This window comes from Hibiscus syriacus, unplaced genomic scaffold, assembly GCF_006381635.1.
Source record: "Hibiscus syriacus cultivar Baekdansim isolate YM2019G1 unplaced genomic scaffold, ASM638163v2 tig00002511_pilon, whole genome shotgun sequence".
In the NCBI taxonomy this organism is placed as follows: Eukaryota; Viridiplantae; Streptophyta; class Magnoliopsida; order Malvales; family Malvaceae; genus Hibiscus; species Hibiscus syriacus.
The window spans coordinates 6,128,287-6,149,661 of NW_024061932.1; the positions used below are offsets into that span (position 1 = coordinate 6,128,287).

Below are 21,375 nucleotides of genomic sequence, written 5' to 3' on the forward strand. Positions count from 1 at the left end.
ATCAATATCACTTACAACTTTAAAAGTTGAAATGTAAACTGGAGAAAAAAGATGACACGATGAATAAAGCGATTACTCAAGCAAGCAAAGTGGCTAACAAGTTGGTCGACTTAGCTTCCTTTGTAAGAGATTTGAAGCAGATTGATGGCTCAGTACCAGACCATGCCAGGAAGATAACCTGGCTCCTAAATGAGATAGAAAAACTAGGAGCAAAAACAGTTCAATATCTGTAGTTGGTTATTCTATGTTCTGAAACATTTTGTGATCAATGAAAATCATTAAAGATGATTACTCTAGATTGAAACCTCTTTTTGCATGCATTACATTTATTTTAATTTAATTTTTATGCATTGATAATAAAAAATCATCATATTAATTTTTGGAAGGTTACAAACAGTAATACTAAGATCACCCATCTACATTTCTCTTTCACTCTCGATGGATAAGAGGTTGAAGCAATAGAGTAGTCCAAAGGAGAGTTACGGGATCAAATATGAGATCAGATGGCCATGCTGCAATAGAAAATGAGAAGTCAAACATTAGTCTCTCAAGAAGAAGTGTTGGGTCAGATGACTAGGATTTTGGCTACAATAGCCATTAACCGAGATAAGGCGTTTGCTGAAAGACGTCAACAAATTGACACATCAAGGTTAGTTGACCACCTTGGGGCATCCTATTTGGATAAAATGAGGAATCTCGCGGTCACCAGGTATTTCAAAGAAAAAATTAAGCAGTTAGAAGGGTCGATTGAGGCAATAAAGGCTGGTGAGATATCCCATGAAAACTTAAGTGCGAGAGAGCTAAGCTTAGTCCCCACCTTGGTCATTTGCTACGAGTTTAGGGTACCTGAGTTTGATAAATATAATGGTACCAGTTGCCCTTTAATCCATTTGAAGATGTTCAACATAAAGCTGGAAGGGTACTTGAATGATGACGATTTATTGATTCATTGCTTCCACGACAGTCTTTTTGGACTGGCTATGGTGTGGTATAACCGCTTGAGCAAAGAGCAAATTAAGTCATGGATCGATTTGACCAATACATTCTTAGAACAATACAAATATGTCAAAGAATTTGTAACATCCTCAATACCGGGTTGTGACTAAATTGTAAAATTTTAGAATTTGGGGATAAAAGTAGAAAAGTTGAATAGTTCAATGATTTATGTGGAGATATTTCCTGAAAGTTATTAGTAATTATTAAAGGAGATTAAGGGCAAAATGGTCTTTGTTATCTAAAGATAATTATCTTATCTCTTTATTAATAGATAAGCTTGTGGGGAGAGTTATCTGGAAAACTCTTCTCCCTTCTTCTTCCTCCTCCACGTGAGAGCTCAAGCAAAGGTAAGATTTCTTGTTGTTGATTATTAGCTGAAATTTAAGGTTGAGTTTTGATTATTAGGTGATGATTAAGCATAAGAAGAACTTAAATTATACTGAAACAATAAGATGAAGAGAATAGAGTGAATTAAAGAAAAGAGAAGAATAAGTGAAATCTTGAAAGGGTTCTTTAATGAGGTTTTAGAGTGAATTTGACTTGTCATCAATCTAATTAACATGTATGAAGTGTTAGAATTGGATTATTAACATGTTAAAATTTGGGTATGATTCTTGAATTTCTTAAGGAGAATAGGATATGGAGGTTAAAGAAGTGATTATTGAGTAGAAATGAGTGCAAATATGTATATGTAAGTTAGGAATATGAAAGGGGATGAAATATGAAGCATTTGAGTTGAATTAAATGGATTTTCGGGCTTAAAATATAAATTTTGGGCATGGTGTATCGATGCACATTGAATGTGCATCGATGCACTCTTTAAAGAAGAAACATCGAATGCAATTGGTGCATCGATGCATCCCTTTTAAAATGAAAACATCGAAGGTAATTTGTGTATCGATGCATGGGTAGTGCATCGATGCACATGTTAAAGAATGCATCGATGCACTGTAGAATGCATCGATGCACTTCAAGGAGAAATTAAAATAGACATTTCTTTTGGTCTAAGAAATGATAGATTAGTGTATATCAATTGGATAATGATATGTATCAATGTATGATTATATTGATATCGAGCACAAATAAGTCTGGGTCGATTGGCAAGTTAAGATTCGATCGAAAGAGAGAAAAATCATAAAGTGTATTGGAACGTAGTGAGGCCAAGGTGAGTGCACATTAGATAGTGTATTATGCATTAATGGAAATAAGACTTGTGACAAGTCTATTTCCTATAGTAGAATGCATGAATTCATTAATATGTGCATATGTTTGACATGTTATGTGTGTGTTATTGATTGTTACATATGTTAATGATATGAGTGAATAAATGTTTATATGATAAATGTTAATTGTCCATGATATATGCACACATGATAATATGATATAAGTTAAATTATGTAATATGATACATAACTATGAGATAAGTGAAGAAATGTATATATGATAGAGATTATGTATGTGATAAATAAATGATATGAAAAGTGACATGAACTACGTGAAAAGAAGCTACCTGATTACAGGTACATGTGAAAGAAGTTATGAGTTTATAATAACATGTGATATGAATGTGTATATGTGATACTTGAAAGTGAATCATATGAATATGAGAAATGATATGATAAAAGCTATGAGCATATGAGATATGACTATGTGAAACGATATAAAAGAGAATGCCCATGTAAGTGTTAGGAGAGCTAGAGGTATAGTTGGCATGCCAAGAGTCGAGGGTTTACGCGGTCCTTCGGGACATAGTGGTCCTTTGGGACATAGTGGTCCTTCGGGACATATGTGTTATATGTAGTCCTTTGGGACATCTACGTGGTCCTTCGAGATAAATTCTTCGCGCCCCTAGTGGGAATTATACGAGCTGTGGTGACAGCATAGTGCATAACCTCAATAGACTCACATATCTACAGTTCTCACATGCGTACATGGGCTAATAAAGAGATAATTATGAAATCAATGTATGTGATATATGTATATGAATTGCATGATATGATATATGTGTGATATGGGTTATTGTATATGTTACATGAATATATGTTGATGTATATGTGAGTGAGTATAAATGACTTATATATGATAATATAAGAATTTGTTATAAGTTATAGAATATGAATGTACGAGATCATATGAATAAGAAATAAGAGATATGAAGTATAATAGTATAGGAGCAAGATAATAACATAAATAATGATATGTATGTAATTGTTATATGAAAAGCATATGAGTGAGATGATTTGATATGATGTGTATGATATGATAACAATAGTTGTTCCTGCATGATTATAAGTTAGAGTTTACATTATATATTTATTTGCCTCACTAAGTCATAAACTTAGCGTGTGAGTGTTTCACACGTAGGTTCTTACAAGCTTATGGATTGTTGAGGTGCAAGTCAGGTCAGCATTTTTCCTTACAAAGTTTCAGATAGAAAATAGATGATTTAAATGTATTTTATGGTATAAAAGTCTAGTTGGCATGTATTTAAAAGATTTGAATTGTATAAGCTCTGAATAGTTCTGTAAACGTTTTGAATAAGTCATATGTTATAAAAAATTTTAAATTACTCATTATTTTATACAAGTAAATGTTTTAAAAAATCAATGTGACACATCAGACTCGGATCCAGGTCAGATTTGGGTTAGGGGTGTTACAAAATTGGCTCCAAATCGTCAAGATATCCAAAAATTAAAGATGAAAACTATTGAAATATTTAGAGAATACGCATTGAGATGGATAAGTATGGCAGCTCAAGCAAGTTCAGCCTCTGATGCTAAAAAAGGAAATGTCACGTATGTTTCATAGCATCCTTCCGAACCCTTTCTTTGAGTTATTGCTTACAGATTCAACAAATGATTTTGAAGATCTTGTGTCAAGTGGGGAATAAGTAAAGTATGTGATCACTAGGGGGAATTTGAATATTTCCTCCGAAAGATCAAAAGATGATGAGGTGAATGGATGTCACGTTAAGAACCCCCACAGCCGCAAAAGAGGGAGGCCAACTAGTCACTCAGATCAACCAAAGAAGTTTCCTTGAGTTAGAAAAGCTTTGGAGGTGTTCCAAACACCCATATCAGAATTACTCCCGCATCTTTTTAAAGGTCAGCATGTCACTCCGAGACCGACGAAAGCAATGCCAAACCCTTTTGGTCATAGTTATAATGAAGATAATGTATGTGATTTCCACATGGGGTACCTGGGCATTCTACAGGGAGTTTCAGTCCATTGATAAAAGAAATAGATATGCTCGTCAGTAATGGAACGTTAACTCAAGATTTATTTGAACAATGGATGACGCGAATATGGCATCAAAGCATAATAGGTAGCATCCGATCGAGTTAAACACAACTGTATCAAATGAGTAATGGGACATCCCAATTATGCAGAGATCATTTCATCCATCATGAAGCTTTATTCCATTTGCAACACCTTGTTTGAACTTGTTTTTTTCATTTCTTAGCTTTTTGTAAGGATATTTAAATGAACATATGTTGTTTTAAAAATGGTGATCATTAAATCAAATTTGTGATCTTGCATCTCTCTGAATGTCAACTGAATTAAAAAATCTTTAAATGATTAAAGTTATGGATCTTTGATAAAGTGAAAAGGCTGAACCTAGACAAAACAAAGACCCTTGACCTTACCCCAGAAGATACACTCGAATACCATACCCCTCTTTTGCAATGATTAATATAGCATTCCCTTCTCATGAGGAAAATGATCAAGAGGCTTGGTATCTAGGTACGCATATGAGCGGACAATATGGGGCATCTCTTGTGTGCGACATTGCAAAACTGACTATACTACACTTCTATTGAGGACATTCAGTGATGATCCTAATCTTTACAAATGGAATGGTGGAGTGGATAAATTTAGTATAGGTTAGCTTTTTTGGGAACTGAACTCTAAATATGGGATTTTTTGACCATCAAGGATATATAGACTATAACAGGTTCTTCTTGATGAGATTAAGAAATTCTAAATTTGAATACTCGAAAGGTTAATAAATTATTACTATATATTATACAATAAAGTTGAGTTATTCCACTAAAGCAATTGGTTATAGAAGAAACTCAAAAGGATTGGATTTATGAATAGATTGCATTCACACCATGACATTGCTCGGATACTCGATAGTTCGGTGTTTGCTCCACTTTGATTGTCAAGTCGAAGACTTGGTGATGAGACGAACCCTTCAGTTAGCCCAATAAAGTTGATTATAATAAAGTTGAATTCAGCTAGCCAAACAATGGAAAATTAAATCAAATTTATCTAATAACGAGTTTCAGTAAAATGGACTAGTGGAGTTGAGGAACACCTGTTATAGTCAACCTCACATAAGCATACAGGAATTTTATATTTATATTGACGTCCCTGCACTGCCTTTGCTAAGGAAGTCTATGAAGCTTGAACAAATGGCAGATTTCAGATAACCAAAATGAAAGTGTTTCAGAAAGTCTAGTAATTGATTATTCTAGTTGCATCATTTTGTATGCATCCGATTAAAATACCAAGCCAAAGAAAGAAGGGGCATGTTATAATGTTTAAGAAAACCGAGAAAGTAAAAGACATCTTGGATGACCGAAACCTCATAAAATAGGGAGCCAGCCTAAAGCCAACCCATCAACTTTGACACTTGTCAAAGAGCTATAACTTTAAAAATATTAAAAGGGTTGTTGATTCTTTTGATATTCTGTGAACTCATGTTTATGATTTGCTTCAATTGTGAGTCTAAATTAAGGGGTAATCCTTTACAGAAATCTTTTGTTCTTTGATTTTTAAAATAAGAGAAAGGGGGAAAACATTTTCAAATAAAACGATTCCTCGAAAAAGAGGTCTTTAAACTCGATGAGGCTCATAAACAAAAAACCAAATAGATGAGTGATGAGGAAATAATGAGGTAACGGACTGAACAAGAAGGGCCATGACTTACCTTGAGATTTCTCGGTATCCCAATCCATATCAAAGGAAAACTTAAAATGTCCCTAGGTTTTTAAGATCTCACAGAAAGGGAAGGCCCCTAAACTTTGACACGAACAAGTAAGACACGTGGCAGCTCTTCTGTGTGCCCAAGATGACGGCTTGTGGTCGTTAACGAATAGTACGAGGATCAAATTTTTCAAAATAATATATTGACTCTTAATGGTCCAACATTGGGGCATTCCCAGAGAATATCAATTATATAGAGATAACAATAGAAATCAGAAGGACCCTGAAGGAGAGTATCACCACTTAGAGTGCCAGGGCCGAAGATGAAAAACAAAAAGAGCTCACCTTGAATTGAACCATTCGCACTTCAGTTAGCAAAGGACTCTCGAGAGATAATTCTGATTGAAAAGTTAAGTCAGGGACATGTAAGGTGCCCAGTCGTCTACCAGATCGAAACAATAAATCAAGAGAGAAAACACTTCTTCTAGAATTATGTTGAAGAAGCAATATGAAAGATAGAAGATTGGAGGGACATGATTGTTCTAGATCATTAGTTTGACCATGTTGATATTGGTGGCAAACTCCATACAAGAGTGATCAAGTGAAGGAGGACCTAGATCTCTATTTTGAAATCAAAAGAGGATTACTGATAAACATTTCTGCATATAAGAAAATCATGCATTATATTTAGATACATGTCTATTGCATTCACATTTCATGCATCAAAGCATATTTTTACAGATTTTTCAAGAAATTAATAAAAGGAAAAGACATAATTCATGCCTTGAATGAAGGGAATTATATCCCGAGTGGCAGAACATCAAGAATTGAGGAACACAATCCAAGAAGAATCATTACTTTGATGTGGGAGTACGTTACACAAACGACATAATGTTTTCAAAAGAATTTTTAAAAAAACTAAACCTAATTTTCAAGGGTTTCTTGATGATGATTTCCAATGAATGTTTAAAAGAAGCTAAGCCTAATTTTTAGGGGTTTCTTGATGTTTTTAAATGAGTTTTTAGAAACTAAGTCTGATTTTCAGGGGTTTTTTATGATGATTTCCAATGAATGTTTAAAAGAAGCTAAGCCTAATTTTTAGGGGTTTCTTGATGTTTTCAAATGAGTTTTTAGAAACTAAGCCTGATTTTTTGGGGGTTTTTTATGATGATTTCCAATGAATTTTTAAAAGAAGTTAAGTCTAATTTTTAGGGTTTTTTATGTTTTCAAATGAGTTTTTAGAAACTAAGCCTGATTTTCAGGGGTTTCTTTATGATTATTTCCAAAGAATTTTTAAAGAACCTAAGACTAATTTTTAGGGGTTTCTTGATGATAATTGAAAATGAAAGATATTAAGAAACTAAGCTTGATTTTTAAGGGTTTCTTGATAAGTACGTTGTTCGGGCCATCAGTACGTCTTTCAAGCATGATGCTTAAATCCTTCGGGTCATCTATAAGTCTTTTGAGCAAGATGATAAGTCCTTCGGGCCATCCATAAGACTTTCGGGCAGGATGTTTTCAACCTTTCCTTTGCTCGATTCACAACACTTCGAATCAGCAATGCCCGACCAGGGGGGTTAACATTTCCTTTGCTCGATTCACACCACTTCGAATTAGCAACGCATCACTCGATGGCTCAAATTTTCCAGTAGAAAGATCATGATGAGAAGAACACGTAGCTTGAAGAACTAAAGATGGAGAATTAGCCAGAGAACGAAGCAAAGATGACATCATTTGCAGCAAAGACCCGAAGAGTTCACAGAAAGAGATGAATTGACATTCCCAACGAAGGGTTCGCAGCTTGACAAGCAGAGATCACTTTGAAAAATGGTTCTTTGTATGTCTTTGGTCTATTCCTGTTTCACTGCAATGAGCAAAGAGGGGCAGCTGTGATCACCATTTTTCAACCCCAACTAAAAAAACCAAATAAAACCCAAACCAAAACCCGAAATAGACCCAACCAAACCCCGAAATAGACCCAACCAAACCCAAACCAAAACCAAAACCGAAATAGACCCAACTAAAGCCCAGACCCGAAACCCAAACCATACCCAAAAGTTAAAAACCCGACCTGGAGCCCAAAAAAACAGAACACAACCTGATCTAACCTAAATCCTAGAGTAGCCGCCCCCAGCCCCTATCACCTGTTGCCACTCTCTGCCTCAACTGAAGGGTAGCGACTCTAGAACGCCACGCCAAGCTCCACTCCATGCTATCTGCATAAGATGAAGCAAGTAAACAAAAGACTTATCATTTCTATTTTCCTTTGTAATGGGTATAAAACCCAAATGAAAACACTATAAAAATATCGGATTTTGAGAGATCCAGAAGCAATAAACTGGTTTTTAAGGTTATTCTCCTTTTTTATTTTGAGTATTAATTTGTTTCATTTGTGTTAGTTTCGAGTATCTGTAAAAAACCCATTTTTTTCTTTTTTTCAGTTTTCAAAGAGTAATAATAAAAAACCTTTTTTTGTTTTTCGAACAACAATAGATAACAAAAAAGGGCCTTTTAGTTTACAAAAAAGTGTTTAATTTCGGTTATAAAAAACAGGGGTAACAACATGCATGAAGTTTTTGTTTCGAAATAAAAATATACTTTTTTAGCCTAATAACAACAACCAACAATCTTTGCAGTAAAAATACGAAAAAAAATAAAAATGAAATAGATCAGAGTTACCTTGGAGTCTTCGCGGCGGCCAAAGATACCCAAAAGTCGAGCGATTTGGAGGTTTCTTTTAGGGTTATTTAGGGCTCTTTAGGTAGTTTAAACCCTAGATCTAACCTTAGGGAGTGAGATGTTCGTTTTAGCGTGTTTTGGGTTTCTAACCATTGTGTGCGACGGCCGGACGGCGGTCGAAGGTGAGTTATGATGGCCGACAATGGGCCGACCAAAGGGAATTGGGAGAGAGCTCTCATTTTTTTTGGTGTTTTGGTTTGAAATGAAAAAAGGGAAGATATTGTGTTTATAAGATAAGTTATGGGAAATTGCACTTAGGTCCCCTTAAGTTACTCACATTTTTTCAAAATGGTCACCTGGTAGGGACCGTTTTTATAATTTTCTCACTTCTATATACTATGCATTTTTTGGTATATTTATTGTTTAGTCCCTCAAATTCACAAATGTTTTTGCATGTTACTCATTTGTAGTGAATGATTTTTTGATTTATCCATTTTTACGCATGATATATATTTTTTAGAGAAAATTATTTTTAAGTCCTTGTAAATTAGGTGTGATTTTACACTTTGGTCATGTATAGTGACCTTTTTTTTAATTTGTATGGATTGATTATGTAATTTATCTTTTTATTTAACATATTATTTTTTCGGTTTAAATAAATTGGAAAATTTCCATTAGGTCCCTTTAATTTTCATGTGTATTTGTTTTTTAGTCCCTTTACTATTTTTTTATTTTGTTTAGATTTAGCCCTTACATTTTAATTTGTTTTAATTTAGTCCTTCTATGTTTCATTTATTTGTTTTAGCTTGAAATTAGATATTCATGCAAGTAGGTCCTCATATTTATGTTTATTATTTTTATTGTTTTTATTTTTATTTTTTTAAACTAGGTTTGTTAAATGTTTTAATATTTCACAGTTTAAATTCTTAGATTTAGCTTTAAATTAAATTAACTTTCGAATCAAGCTTAGAAATTAGGATGACACATTAGTTATTAATTAGGGAGCGATTCGAGTCAAATTTTCACATAATATGTCCGATTACTCGAATCGATTGCTCGAATTTTAAAATTTATCAATAATTAATATTTTTAATACAAAAAGAGACATTTAAGGGTTAGTTCTTTTTAATAGGTTAATTTAGACAATACTTAGAATTTTGGTTTATTAATTAGTCCTCAACTTCAGAAATCATTGATTTAGGTCCATAAACTTTTAGTCTTTTAAAAATAGATATTTTAGATCTTTGACCTTTAGTCCCCGAACTTCAATTAGAACTTTAATATTGACATAATCAAATAGGTTAAATAGAGCCTCTATTTTTAGCTAGATTTCAAACCAGTCTTTTAATTTAGGGAATAATTCGAGTTGACCCTTGCCTAAATGCTCAAGGGACCATCTTAGTTATTCGATATGATAATTGATTAAAATCCAATAGGGTTAATATTAGAGCCTACGCTTTTAGGTTTATGCCTCTAGGTCCTTTAATTTTCATAATTCGACACTTTAAGATAGAAAATGCCTTAATTTACCCTTAGTTAATTAGGATTAATAAAAAATTTGTTTGATTGCATTTTTTTTTAAACCTAAGGCAATGTTCACTTATTAGGGAATTAACGGTATATCTCCCGCAAATATGCTCAGGGGGTGACTACGGGTGATTCCCGAAATAGGTCGACATCCTTTTCAAAAACCGCATCATGATTTTCTAAAAAACGAGGCAATATTCGGTTATCGAGCACAATAGTTGATCTCCCGTGTTTATGCTAGGGAGCGAATACTATCGGCTCTAATTAACGAATACTCTTATCAACTTTGCATCTGTAATAATTTTTAAATTAAGTAACGTTCGAACTCAAAACTTTCGATTTTAAATATAGGGTAATCAACTATGTTCCAAATTTTAGGCGCTTGTAGGGGTGCTAATCCTTCCCCACGCGTAACCGACTCTTGAACCCCTGAATTTTCGCAGTCCTTAACACTTGGTATTTTTATAAAAATAAAATGTTTTATTAAAATCACCCGGTTTTTATGGTGTCCCAATCGCACCTTAAATGATTGGTGGCAACTCCTCACATTTCGAAAATTTCTTTTCAAAGAGAAAACCTCCGAGTTGGTATCAGTCTTTTCCCGCTGGGCGAAAAACGGTGTCAACAATGGTAAATTGACATCGGTAAAAAAAAGTATCTTATATTCATACGATGAGTAAAAATTATTTTATATAAAAAATTATCCTCTTGACTGAGTAATAATAATAATTAATATTTATATTATATTATATTATATATGATGTAATTCTTAAATATATAATTTTTAATTATTTTATTTAAAGATTGTATGAAAATATAAAAAGAAAAAAAATGCCATTATATTAATATCTTTATTAACATTTAAATATTTTTTAATATTTTTTAATTGAATTGTTTTCCGATTAATTGATAACATGGACTCAATATGATTTTTAAACAATAAAAATAAATTAATCAATCAAACGAATATATTTAAAAGATTTACATTAATTATTTTATAAAAAATAAAATGTTTGTTAAATAGTTTGGTAGTTTCTTTATATAGGCATAAACATGATTGGGAATTTTTTTTTTTTTTGAAAAATAAAAAGTTAGTGATATATTGTTTAACCTTATAAGACAAGATAGCTATATGGTCGGTGGGAAGTGCACAAAAAAATTAATAATTTATACCTATTTAATTATGATTTGAAAGCACGAATTAAGTTACTTATGTGTTAAAGGAGTTGTTATTCCTTTAGGTAATGAGTTCGAGTATTAGAAATTCCAAGAGTGTGAGCATTCAATGTCAAATGATTGAGAATTATCTTTTAAACAAATATTATCTTGTATTGGCGACACCGAGGCATTCCCAGTGGAAATCGGACTCCACCAGGGGTCGGCTCTTAGCCCTTACATCTTTGCCTTGATTATGGACGACATCTATTGTGCGACATCAGACCGTCTTCCATGGTGTATGCTTTTCGCTGACGACATTATCCTAGTTGCTGAAACAAAAACTGAGCTAGATAGTAGACTGGCTACTTGGAAGACTGCTTTGGAAGAAAAACGTCTAAGGATCAATATTGAAAAGACAGAGTATTTATGTTCAAACTTCAGTGGGAATCAAAACACGATAAAGATGTAGAAGTATGCATAGAAGGACATGTTCTCCCCTCAAATGATTGTTTCACGTACCTAGGGTCTATGATACATAAAGATGAGGGTGTAGATGATGACGTTACACACCGTATAAAGGCGGGATGGCTAAAGTGGAAGGCTGCTACTGGAGTTTTGTGTGATAAGAATGTGCCTCTAAAAATTAAGGGAAAATTTTATAGAATGGCAATAAGACCAGCGCTGCTGTATGGATCAGAATGTTGGGCTATCAAGAAGGATCACGTAAGGAGGATGGAGGCCGTAGAAATGAGAATGCTTCGATGGGCATGTGGTAGGACTCTGTGGGACATGACACCAAACTCTACTATTAGGATATCCTTGGGGTGGTTTTTGTATCCGAAAAATTGAGGGAGGGAAGACTATGGTGGTTTGGGTATGTCCTTAGGCGACAACCGTCGGATGCGGTCAGGAGGGTAGAGTCGATTACAGTCGACGGTGCCAGAAGGAGATGACGACCAAGGCGGAAGTGGGAAGACTGCTTGAGATCTTATTTTAAGGATTTAGCCCTTACCGAGAACATGATCTCTGATAGGAAAGTTTGGAGACTTAAGACCAGGGTAGTCGAGTAGTGCGGGTAACATCCATAAGGTGTATCATCTTTGTCTTCTTTTAATGCTTTTGTTGTAATTTCCATGACTTCTACTTTTTATACGTTCTGTCATTGGAATTTATGAAGGCTTAGAACTAGGGTAGAGGATTAGTGTTGCCTTAGTTTAGGTTTTAACATATTTGACTTTATTCCTTCTCGTAGCTTGCTATCATTGACTTCTGTGTATCCTTTTCTTCATGTTTCCTCTTTTAATTTTATCTGGGTCTTACGTTTCTGTCTATATGAAGAGATTTTTAGGCATGGATTTATTTGCAGGGATATATTCCCATTACAGACGCGCATATGAAGACTGCATATGAAATCTGTTCAAATATGTATTTATTTATTTATTTATACATGCATTGCATTTTATCTTTATTTTTAATTTTTTGACTGTCGGAGGTCTTCTACGGAAGTTGCTCTCAGCCTGGCGTTGGGGGTAGTCTACTACCCTACTTCCCCTTTACCCCATTGCATATGGAAATAGGGATTTGTTGTTGTTGTTGTTGTATTAGATTGGTTTAAAGGCTATGCTATTGTTTTTCTAAAGTTGGTTTGATTAGGTAAAGTTTTTTAGTTAAGATATTAACGGTTCAAGTCAGGTTAATTTGATACTGTTAACTCTTCTTCATCGTTACATGCAACCGCTAGTCGATAAAGTTTTTGTTTTCGTATTTGTTAGATATCCGATATGACTTAATAGTATATCCTAGTGTAGTATCTCTATCTTAGCTTGAGTTTCTTCTCATGCTTTCCCACTTGGATGAGACAACAATGTCGACCATGTAATATATTCAAAACTAGCTGAAAATGCCTCGTACAAAACAAGTAGCCTATAACGGAAAGTTCTGCTGTGAGACACTTAAAATAAAGTTAATAAACGGCGTGATCGATAAAAAAAGTAATAGGTTAAAAGTGGAGCACAAAATATTAAAGATCAGAACCGAAAAAGTTATCAATAGGAGTAACATAACATATTGCACTAAAACGTTATAGAAGATAAGAAAATGAGTTATAATTGGTAAATGTTATAAATACTATAAACATTTTAGGTTTCGCCAAAAATGTCATGGTTCACTAAGAAATATGTTGAGATCTGTAATATTAATATTTTTATTAATTATTCAAAAGTATTTATAGATTTTAATCCTTTGATTGTTTATATTATTTTAATTTTTGAAATGTATTTATTAATTAATATTATGAAATATAGATATGATTTAGTGATTTGATTATATGTTGATTTAGTATTTGTAAATTTTAATTCTTTGATTTAGTATACATATGCATAAAAAATTATTGGATTTAATATATATATATATATATATATATTTTTTTGATATTATGTGTGATATATATTAAGTAATTTAAATATAATATTTTGATTTTTGAAAAGCTACTCATTGTCATTTGATTCAAGTGGTCCCAGAGAATCTTTGTCCGCTAGCTGTCGTGAAGTTGCTTACCATACGAATTTACAGTCAAATATGTTCGTTGTCACCGAAAAATCTCAATAAAGGTTTGACATTTCCTTTAAATTTGTTCTATTTATTTTAGTTTCTTATGTTAGTTATTGCCTACTTTTTTGCAGGTCTGTAGACTCTTTTTTTTTACAGATATTTAGGTTGCGTTACAATTTTTTTACAGATTATAGTCTTATCAAGTTATTGGTTTTTTCTAGATTAAGTACGCTGAATTCTAGGGAAAAGTAATGATTTTGTCGTTTTTCAGTATTGGGTGCAAAGTGAATTTGGAGGGGATTGGGTTAATCAGATACCGATTGCTATCGGGGTTAAGTGTATTGGATATGGATTGTATACTAAATATGAGTTGCATATTGAATTTGAGTTTTAACTAGATATATTTTTAGTTTTATTTTGATTCGGGCTTGATGAATAGATTTTTAAACCCAAACAAAAATAATGTTTATAATAGGCATTTTTAGTTATCTTTTGGGTATAAATAAATCTAGGATGAATACAAATTTTTTTAAGATAGACACATTAATTTTAAGATGGACACATACATAAAAATTGATTATTTAGTAAACTAATTTTAAATTTCAAGGTAGGCACATCCGTGAAAAGGTACAGCTCCGACACTAATTTCCAAGAAGAGATGACTAAATTTCATTTGCTTTTTACTAATAATAGTTATAGTAAATCTATTGTTACTCTTTTCTATTGACCTCTAATAGATTAAATTATGAATTTCGTTTTTATTATGTTTTATGTTTTTATAGTTAATTGTATATATTTAGCTTCTTTAATTTTACAATAATCATTAATTAATCTTCCAATTAAAATATGTTGATGTAAGTTTTTACTGGTACAACACGAATAAATATATGTATTTTTTTAATAAAAGATGTGTAAAGTTATTGCATTAGTGTCTTATATGAAGGTAAGAGGACCATAGATATTTCTACGTACAAGAGTCTGAAGTTAACACAAAAAGAATCAAATACTATCGGAGAGCCATATGAAGGAGCATCTGTTTTTTCGTTGAAATTTGTTGCTGCATTCGATTTTCAATAAATTTTCTTGAATTCGATAAACTAATCTTTATCGTAAAAATTTACGATCAATTTTCAAGGATACCCCAAAGTTTTACTTCAAATTTTCAGAGGACCATCGTCCCGTCAACTGCCGCGATCCATCCCTAAATACAAATACAAAGCATCCTATAATCTTGTGCATGCATAAGATTTTACAACTTATATATTATTACAATGGTTAATAGCAAGAGTCGACGAATTTATCAACTTCTATTTAGATCAAAATTGAAATTTTAAAAAATACAAAACCAGTACAAGAGCTCAGAAAAGTTCCAACCCAGTCGAGCTCATTATAGGAAGAAAACAATACGGGAGAATAGGTTACCATTTACCAATGATGCTATTCTATTAATGTTAAGCACATGTATACACCACCTATGTATCATATGGTACAAACCTTATCAAGTACATCAATGTCCTATAAAGTATCAGATTCTGTAAATGGTGTATTTATACCATATTCTCTTTAAAATCTTACTCAGCACCAGCAAAATTGTATCTTTGAATTACAAACCCATCTCGACCTGATTCTTTCATGGAAGGCTTGTCCGATCCCAGCTGAATACAAGCCGATCCACATCAAAAATAGCCAACCGAGGGTCATTCCAGTGGGTAATTTCCAAATATCAAAATTGTTAATTTAGTCCACAGAATCACATGAAATACACAGCGCCAGTTATGATACGATTATTGAATCTTGCCGCTGCCTTGGCATCAAAACAACCAATTGCAGCTTGCCCTGCTGGCAAAGTTTAATTGGATTCGTATGTACAGAAATCTTAGCCTCCTTATCGCTTAATAAGAAAACATGAGCAATGCTGAAAGATTCACCTTGTTCGGCTGCAAATTGCCACTCTCTTGTTGATATATTGAACCAGTCTTTCCTTGCCGATTTGGTAGCTTTAACTTCAACGTATTCTATATGACCTCCTCCATCTTCCACCACTAGATCATACGGTAACCCGGTTTCGATATCTTTGTTGACCCACTTCACTGTCTTACCCGAGGTGCTGGCAAAGTAGTTGAAAGCCGCAAGCTCACCCAATTTCCCAGTTAGCAAAGCTTGTGCTGAACTGGGTGTGCCAGTAAGAAGCTGATCTCTCTGGCTAAATTCAGATGAAACAAATCCGGCATTATGCTGAATTCTCTTGTTAAAATCAAGTGAAACCAGCTGAGGGCTATCTGACATTAGGCTTAAATCAACAGGATCGAATGCTATTCTCACACCAGAATCAATCGGATTGCAGGTGTTGCCAAATGCAATTCTCACACCGGAATCAGCTGGGTTAAATGTGTTGCCATACTGACCATCCAAACTTTCAGAGTCTGGAAAAATTGGAATTGATGAAGTTGTTTCTGTATTGTCTTCCCGGGAGATATCAGTGTCTGTTGCCACTGGACCATCGCTGCTAATGTGTAAATCAATGTGATCAGAACCATTATATGTAGTTTTTGAGCCATCAATAGGCTGAGAAATAGGTGCAGGTCTCTTACTGAGACCAGGCACCGTTTTCCAATCCACGGGTGGCCAGTTTGAGTATGTCCCCTTCTTTTTCTTGGACTTGGAAGCAGATTGCTCGTTTTCCACTGTTGTAGTAGAACTCTCAAATTCATTGTTCTCCGTCCCATAAGACACAGAAGAAAGGGACCAAACAGGTTCCTCATCAGGAAGTTTCCGCACCTTTTGGCTGTTCAAGATGAAAAACTCAGTCTGTTCTTCATTAGAACCAGATTTGGCCATAGTTGTGACCATGTGAAGGAAATTTGCCAAGTGCAAATCCGGAGTTCCGTCAAATAAAAAACGAGAAAACTCCATATATACGGCATGAGAATCCGACTCAGGAGTGGTGTACAAAATATTCTCCTGTAAAACCAAATAAAAAATTTTAATATTTGCTACATAAAAATGAAGACATTTGTATCCTAATCTAAAAAAAATTCCCACAATAGTTTGGCACTGATATTTAGAGATGTATTTTATAATCGAATTAAATGACATGAATGAACGGATAAATCATATATTTCAGACTAAAACTTATCTCATAAAAGAACTACAGAGTGGATAAGCAATTTTCTAACTAGGGAGAGTGAGGGCACAACACCGTGATGCGCATTTTTTCATACTGCATGTTAACAAATGCCATATGTTACTTGGATTTGGGTGTGAATATCGAAAGTGCACATGTCCAGCACGGATATGTTGAATTTTTTTCTTAGGTTTTGCATTGTATATGGAGGGCTCTTGTAGGGTCATATCTCCATATACATGTCCAAAGATGTGTCAGACACAGGTACTACAAGAAAACGAGTCAGATCAGCATATATGTATCAATCCCGTTCAAGCACAAAAGGTTTATCCTTCTATACTTGAGCATTACAGCTAGTGTCAATGCTACTTCTATGCTTGGTTTTAAAAAGCGTAAAGCGCCCTAAAGCGCCTAGGGTCCTAGACGCCGAAGAGCTAAGCGCTAAGCGAAAGCGCTCGCTTTATGTACAAGAAGCGCCAGAAAGGTCGAAATTCACAAAAAAATACAAAATATTTATAAATTATCTTATAAATACTTAAATATCAAAGTGTCAATACATATATTCAAAACTTATAAGTACTTAAACACTAAAATATAATTCTCAATTTACTTGTAACTTATAAGTTATAAACACTTAAATACTTATATACGATTAACCATACGACTATACGAGCATACTAATCTCAAAAGATGGTCTACACTAAAAGTAGTTTAAAGTGAGATGAACAAAAGTATTTTTCTAAACCCTCAATTCCTTATAACTAAAAATCCTCTAAATCGTCATCGTCATCAACTCGGACAACATCATCTCCTTCATCACTAGACACTCCAATATCTTCTTCCATCTCATCTTCATCAACTAAGCATCTACGAGATGGTCTACTAGAGATAGGATTATGAGAAGGAGATTTTCCTTTATCATTTCTCGATGGTCCGGCTCCATCATTCACTACTTTTGATGCTCTAGTTAGATAACTAGGCTCATATGCACCGGAAGCGTTAGCAACATCACTCTATGTCAAATCCTCACCAACAAACACCGCCTCATCATCATCTTCATCTTCTTCCATTCTTCCCATCAACCACTCATTGCTCTCATCAATATCTTGCAAAAGAATGGGATCGGTCTCCTTACTTTTAGCTCGGCGCTCCAAGGCATGATTGAATTTCACAAACACCATGTCATTCAATCTAGATTGTGCCAATCTATTTCGTTTCTTAGTGTGAAGCTACAAGAAAAAAAAAAACTAAAACTGATAATTTAATAGCCCACTAAACCCTAAATAAGCCCAAAAATCGTATCTACTAAAGCCCAGAATCGTATCTTCTAAACTCGCGATTAAGCGCCGATTAGCGCTTTGCTAAAAGCGCTGCAAAAGCGCCGATTACTACCGCTTAATGAATTCGTAGTGCTTTTGCTATGCTGAAGCGCCAGGGGCCTCGCTCGCATCGCTTAGCGCTTTAATCGCGCTTAAGCGGCGCTTTTTTAAACTAAGCTTCTATGCTCAGCACCCAGTTCCGATTTTCACATTTTTATAAATTTTACAAAAGAAGATAATTTACCAAATAAAAGGGTCTAAGAATAAAACATAAACTACCATGGAGGGTGCAGATATCCCATAGACAAAGTTCAATTAATACTACATGGAATTTGATTTCAGTGGGCTCTACTGATCACATTAATAAAAAATCCATTCATACCTGCAGAAGACAGGTGCATTCGTATTTCTTCTTGGACACAATTCCGCTGCTCCTTATAACATTCCTGTAGTACAGCTTATCAACGACGACAACTTGTAAATTACTTATATTATCAAATCCAGATTGCTTGAGTTGAAAATATTTATCGGGATGGACACTGTATAGGTAGCGTTGTGCAAAAGGAAGAACCCAGTTCACAAGGGAAGTTCCGAATCTACCATCTGCTTTCCCATCAAAAATTGCTTCACGGGTAACAACCTATGTAAAAGTAAAAGCATGAGAAGCAAACAAAGGCATTGAACATACAGTAGATTAATTCTCAGCATACACATGATCAAACTGAATACCAACTTCTTTGTGGTATTAACCAGAGATAACCCCTTTTTTCCAATTAACAATATCTTCAACTAACTAAATGTACCCGTAGCCATGTGTTGGTCTACTGAAGCGGATTTAGAAATCTAAAGGTTCACAAGTAACTGTGAAGAATCCTCTGTATAATAAGAACAACTTGGAGAAAAGAGAGAAAAAAACAAAAACCATAGTAGAAACTGAATAAGTTAAAGACGTAAGTGTTAACCTTTAAAAACATAAGAAACAAATATGGCAACTGTGCATATGGTATGCATGTAATACAAATTGAAGATCATCATAATCAATAAACATAAAAATTGCAAGACATCCAAGGAAAAAAATTCAGATGACTTGTTATAAAACATAAAAGTAAAACAGACAAATTGCTTAAGCCAAATGATCTAGGTTTGAGACAGTTAAATGGTAAAAATTTAATTAAACTACTTGCTTTCAATCACACGCACTCAAGCATATCTTACCTCAGAAAGAACAGGAATCCCAAAGGTACGGATTAGAATAGACACTTTAGTCTGAAGTAACTCTTTCTCACCATCATTAAGAGTGCCAAAGTAGAGAAAATCAATGTTATCCAAGTGCTTAAATCTCTTCTTTAGTTTCTCATTGTCACACCAGCACACTAAACCAAAAGAAGGGTGCAGGGAAACCCACTTATCTAATATGGTGGGCAGCACAGTATACTCTGATTTATTAAGACATTCTTTCATTTGATGGATATCTTCAGTACTCAGTAAACCTGATCTCAGTGCATCAGCCCACTTCAGAAAGACTTGGAAAACCTAATAATGGAAAAAAAATATTAGCCTGGCTCTAATGTGGGACAATATGAACTCAATTGAGTTTAATCACTTACGGTATTAGCAGCTTGTGAAGGTAAAGTAAGTGCTGATAACTGTAGCAAAATATCCAGGTAACCACAGAAAGAAGGTTGCTCAGGCACTTTGCATTCACTAACAAGAAAGTCACGTAGACCTGGATAAATGTTGGACAATGTTCTGTTTAAGGGGCATTGGTTCTCAACCGATGAGCCAGTCTGAGAGTGATTATACATTTGCTCCATTGTTCCAGTTGAATCATGCCAAAACACTTCTTTAGAAGACAAGAATAAGCCAGGTACTACATCATCAGGCCTTGAAGTCGTGCTGTTTGGAACAAATATAAAAGAAGATGCATGGAACTCCTCATAAATTTTCTGCCTTGAATTACGTGCTTCATTCCAAATAAATGTGTATAATCTGGACATTTGTGCTATGCTGCATGCAGATAAGGAAATTTAATTCAAATGAGGTGGAATATAAAAAATCAAACAGTTGGAGACAAAGAAGAACAAAAGGTAAATGCAAATACATTAAATTGTTCAGAGCCCTACATGTTTATTTTTATTTTTTTAAAGCCTCAACTAATAGTGTGAGAAAAGTGGTTTATGTTACTATAAAGAAACCCTTCACTATAGTATATCATGTCGAAACAGTCTGCAACAAATTTCTGAACCCAAAGAGAAACAAAAATCAGTTTCTTTTCAGAAAGAAACACAAATATACACAACATATTTATTTAGAAACAATTGCAGAACTACCCACCTAAGTACCATAACAAATGGCAGGAAGTTTGCAAATGAAAAATTCTTATCCTTTCCCAAGATTAAGTACTCAATTTTAAAGGCAGAAGTTCTAGTCAAGGTTTTCCTCCCATTTTAAGCTACACAGGTATTCTCAAAATCAGGGATTATCGTACTGATAAAAGTAGTAGTTCAACTAAAAGAAAACCGATGGCTATCTTCCAATTATGCTAGAGTTAAGAGAAGACAGACTATGTTCCCAATTATTAATTGTATTCTAACATTCAGCTCTGTAATACAACCAACTGGTTAGATGCGCAGGGTGAAACATCATCCACCATCCAATCACAAACTGTATATAAAATTAAACACTTATGGAACTCCACGACACTTCAGAAGTCTTGAAACTAGCCAAAATCTATTTCATCAAACAGTATGCATTCATGCCAAATACTAAAACATAGCAGAATGGCACTAATACCTGGCCTTGAAAGAGATCTCGGATCTCCAAAATTTAAGAATCTTGAGGACATCGTCAAGGGTAACTTCAGTTTTTAAACCAATATCCTTTACTAACTTTCCATTCCTCACCTAAAAAGAAACGGAAAAAAGTATATTTAATGTTAGCAAAATTATTATGTCGGAGGGAAGAAATAAAATCTTGAACTGTTATAACTCTAAGCATTAATTTGAATAATTTTAAAATTTGGATCATCTGATTACATTTATGAAGAGATCGCATTTTTCTTATTATCTAAAGAAAAAAACAGTGAGTTGT

The 21,375-nt window shown here is 33.9% G+C and overlaps 1 protein-coding gene across 2 annotated transcripts in view; it reads right to left on the reverse strand.

Annotated features, from left to right (window-relative positions):
* The window catches only part of LOC120147102 (protein NO VEIN-like), a 39,637-nt gene that overhangs the window by 5,966 nt on the left and 12,296 nt on the right, over nucleotides 1–21,375 (reverse strand). Inside the window, exons 9-14 of one of the 2 annotated variants that reach the window (XR_005518264.1) lie at nucleotides 21,079–21,188; nucleotides 19,893–20,292; nucleotides 19,501–19,818; nucleotides 18,668–18,925; nucleotides 15,396–16,803; nucleotides 5,933–5,942 (exon numbers count right to left, since the gene is read on the reverse strand). Coding sequence is in view for 1 of the 2 variants with exons in the window: in XM_039160556.1 (XP_039016487.1) it covers nucleotides 15,616–16,803; nucleotides 18,668–18,925; nucleotides 19,501–19,818; nucleotides 19,893–20,292; nucleotides 21,079–21,188 (2,274 nt within the window). In the remaining variant the exon portion in view is untranslated. Of the gene's footprint in view, nucleotides 1–5,932; nucleotides 5,943–15,281; nucleotides 16,804–18,667; nucleotides 18,926–19,500; nucleotides 19,819–19,892; nucleotides 20,293–21,078; nucleotides 21,189–21,375 lie in introns of those variants that run through there. The other variant, XM_039160556.1, reaches the window with a different exon arrangement.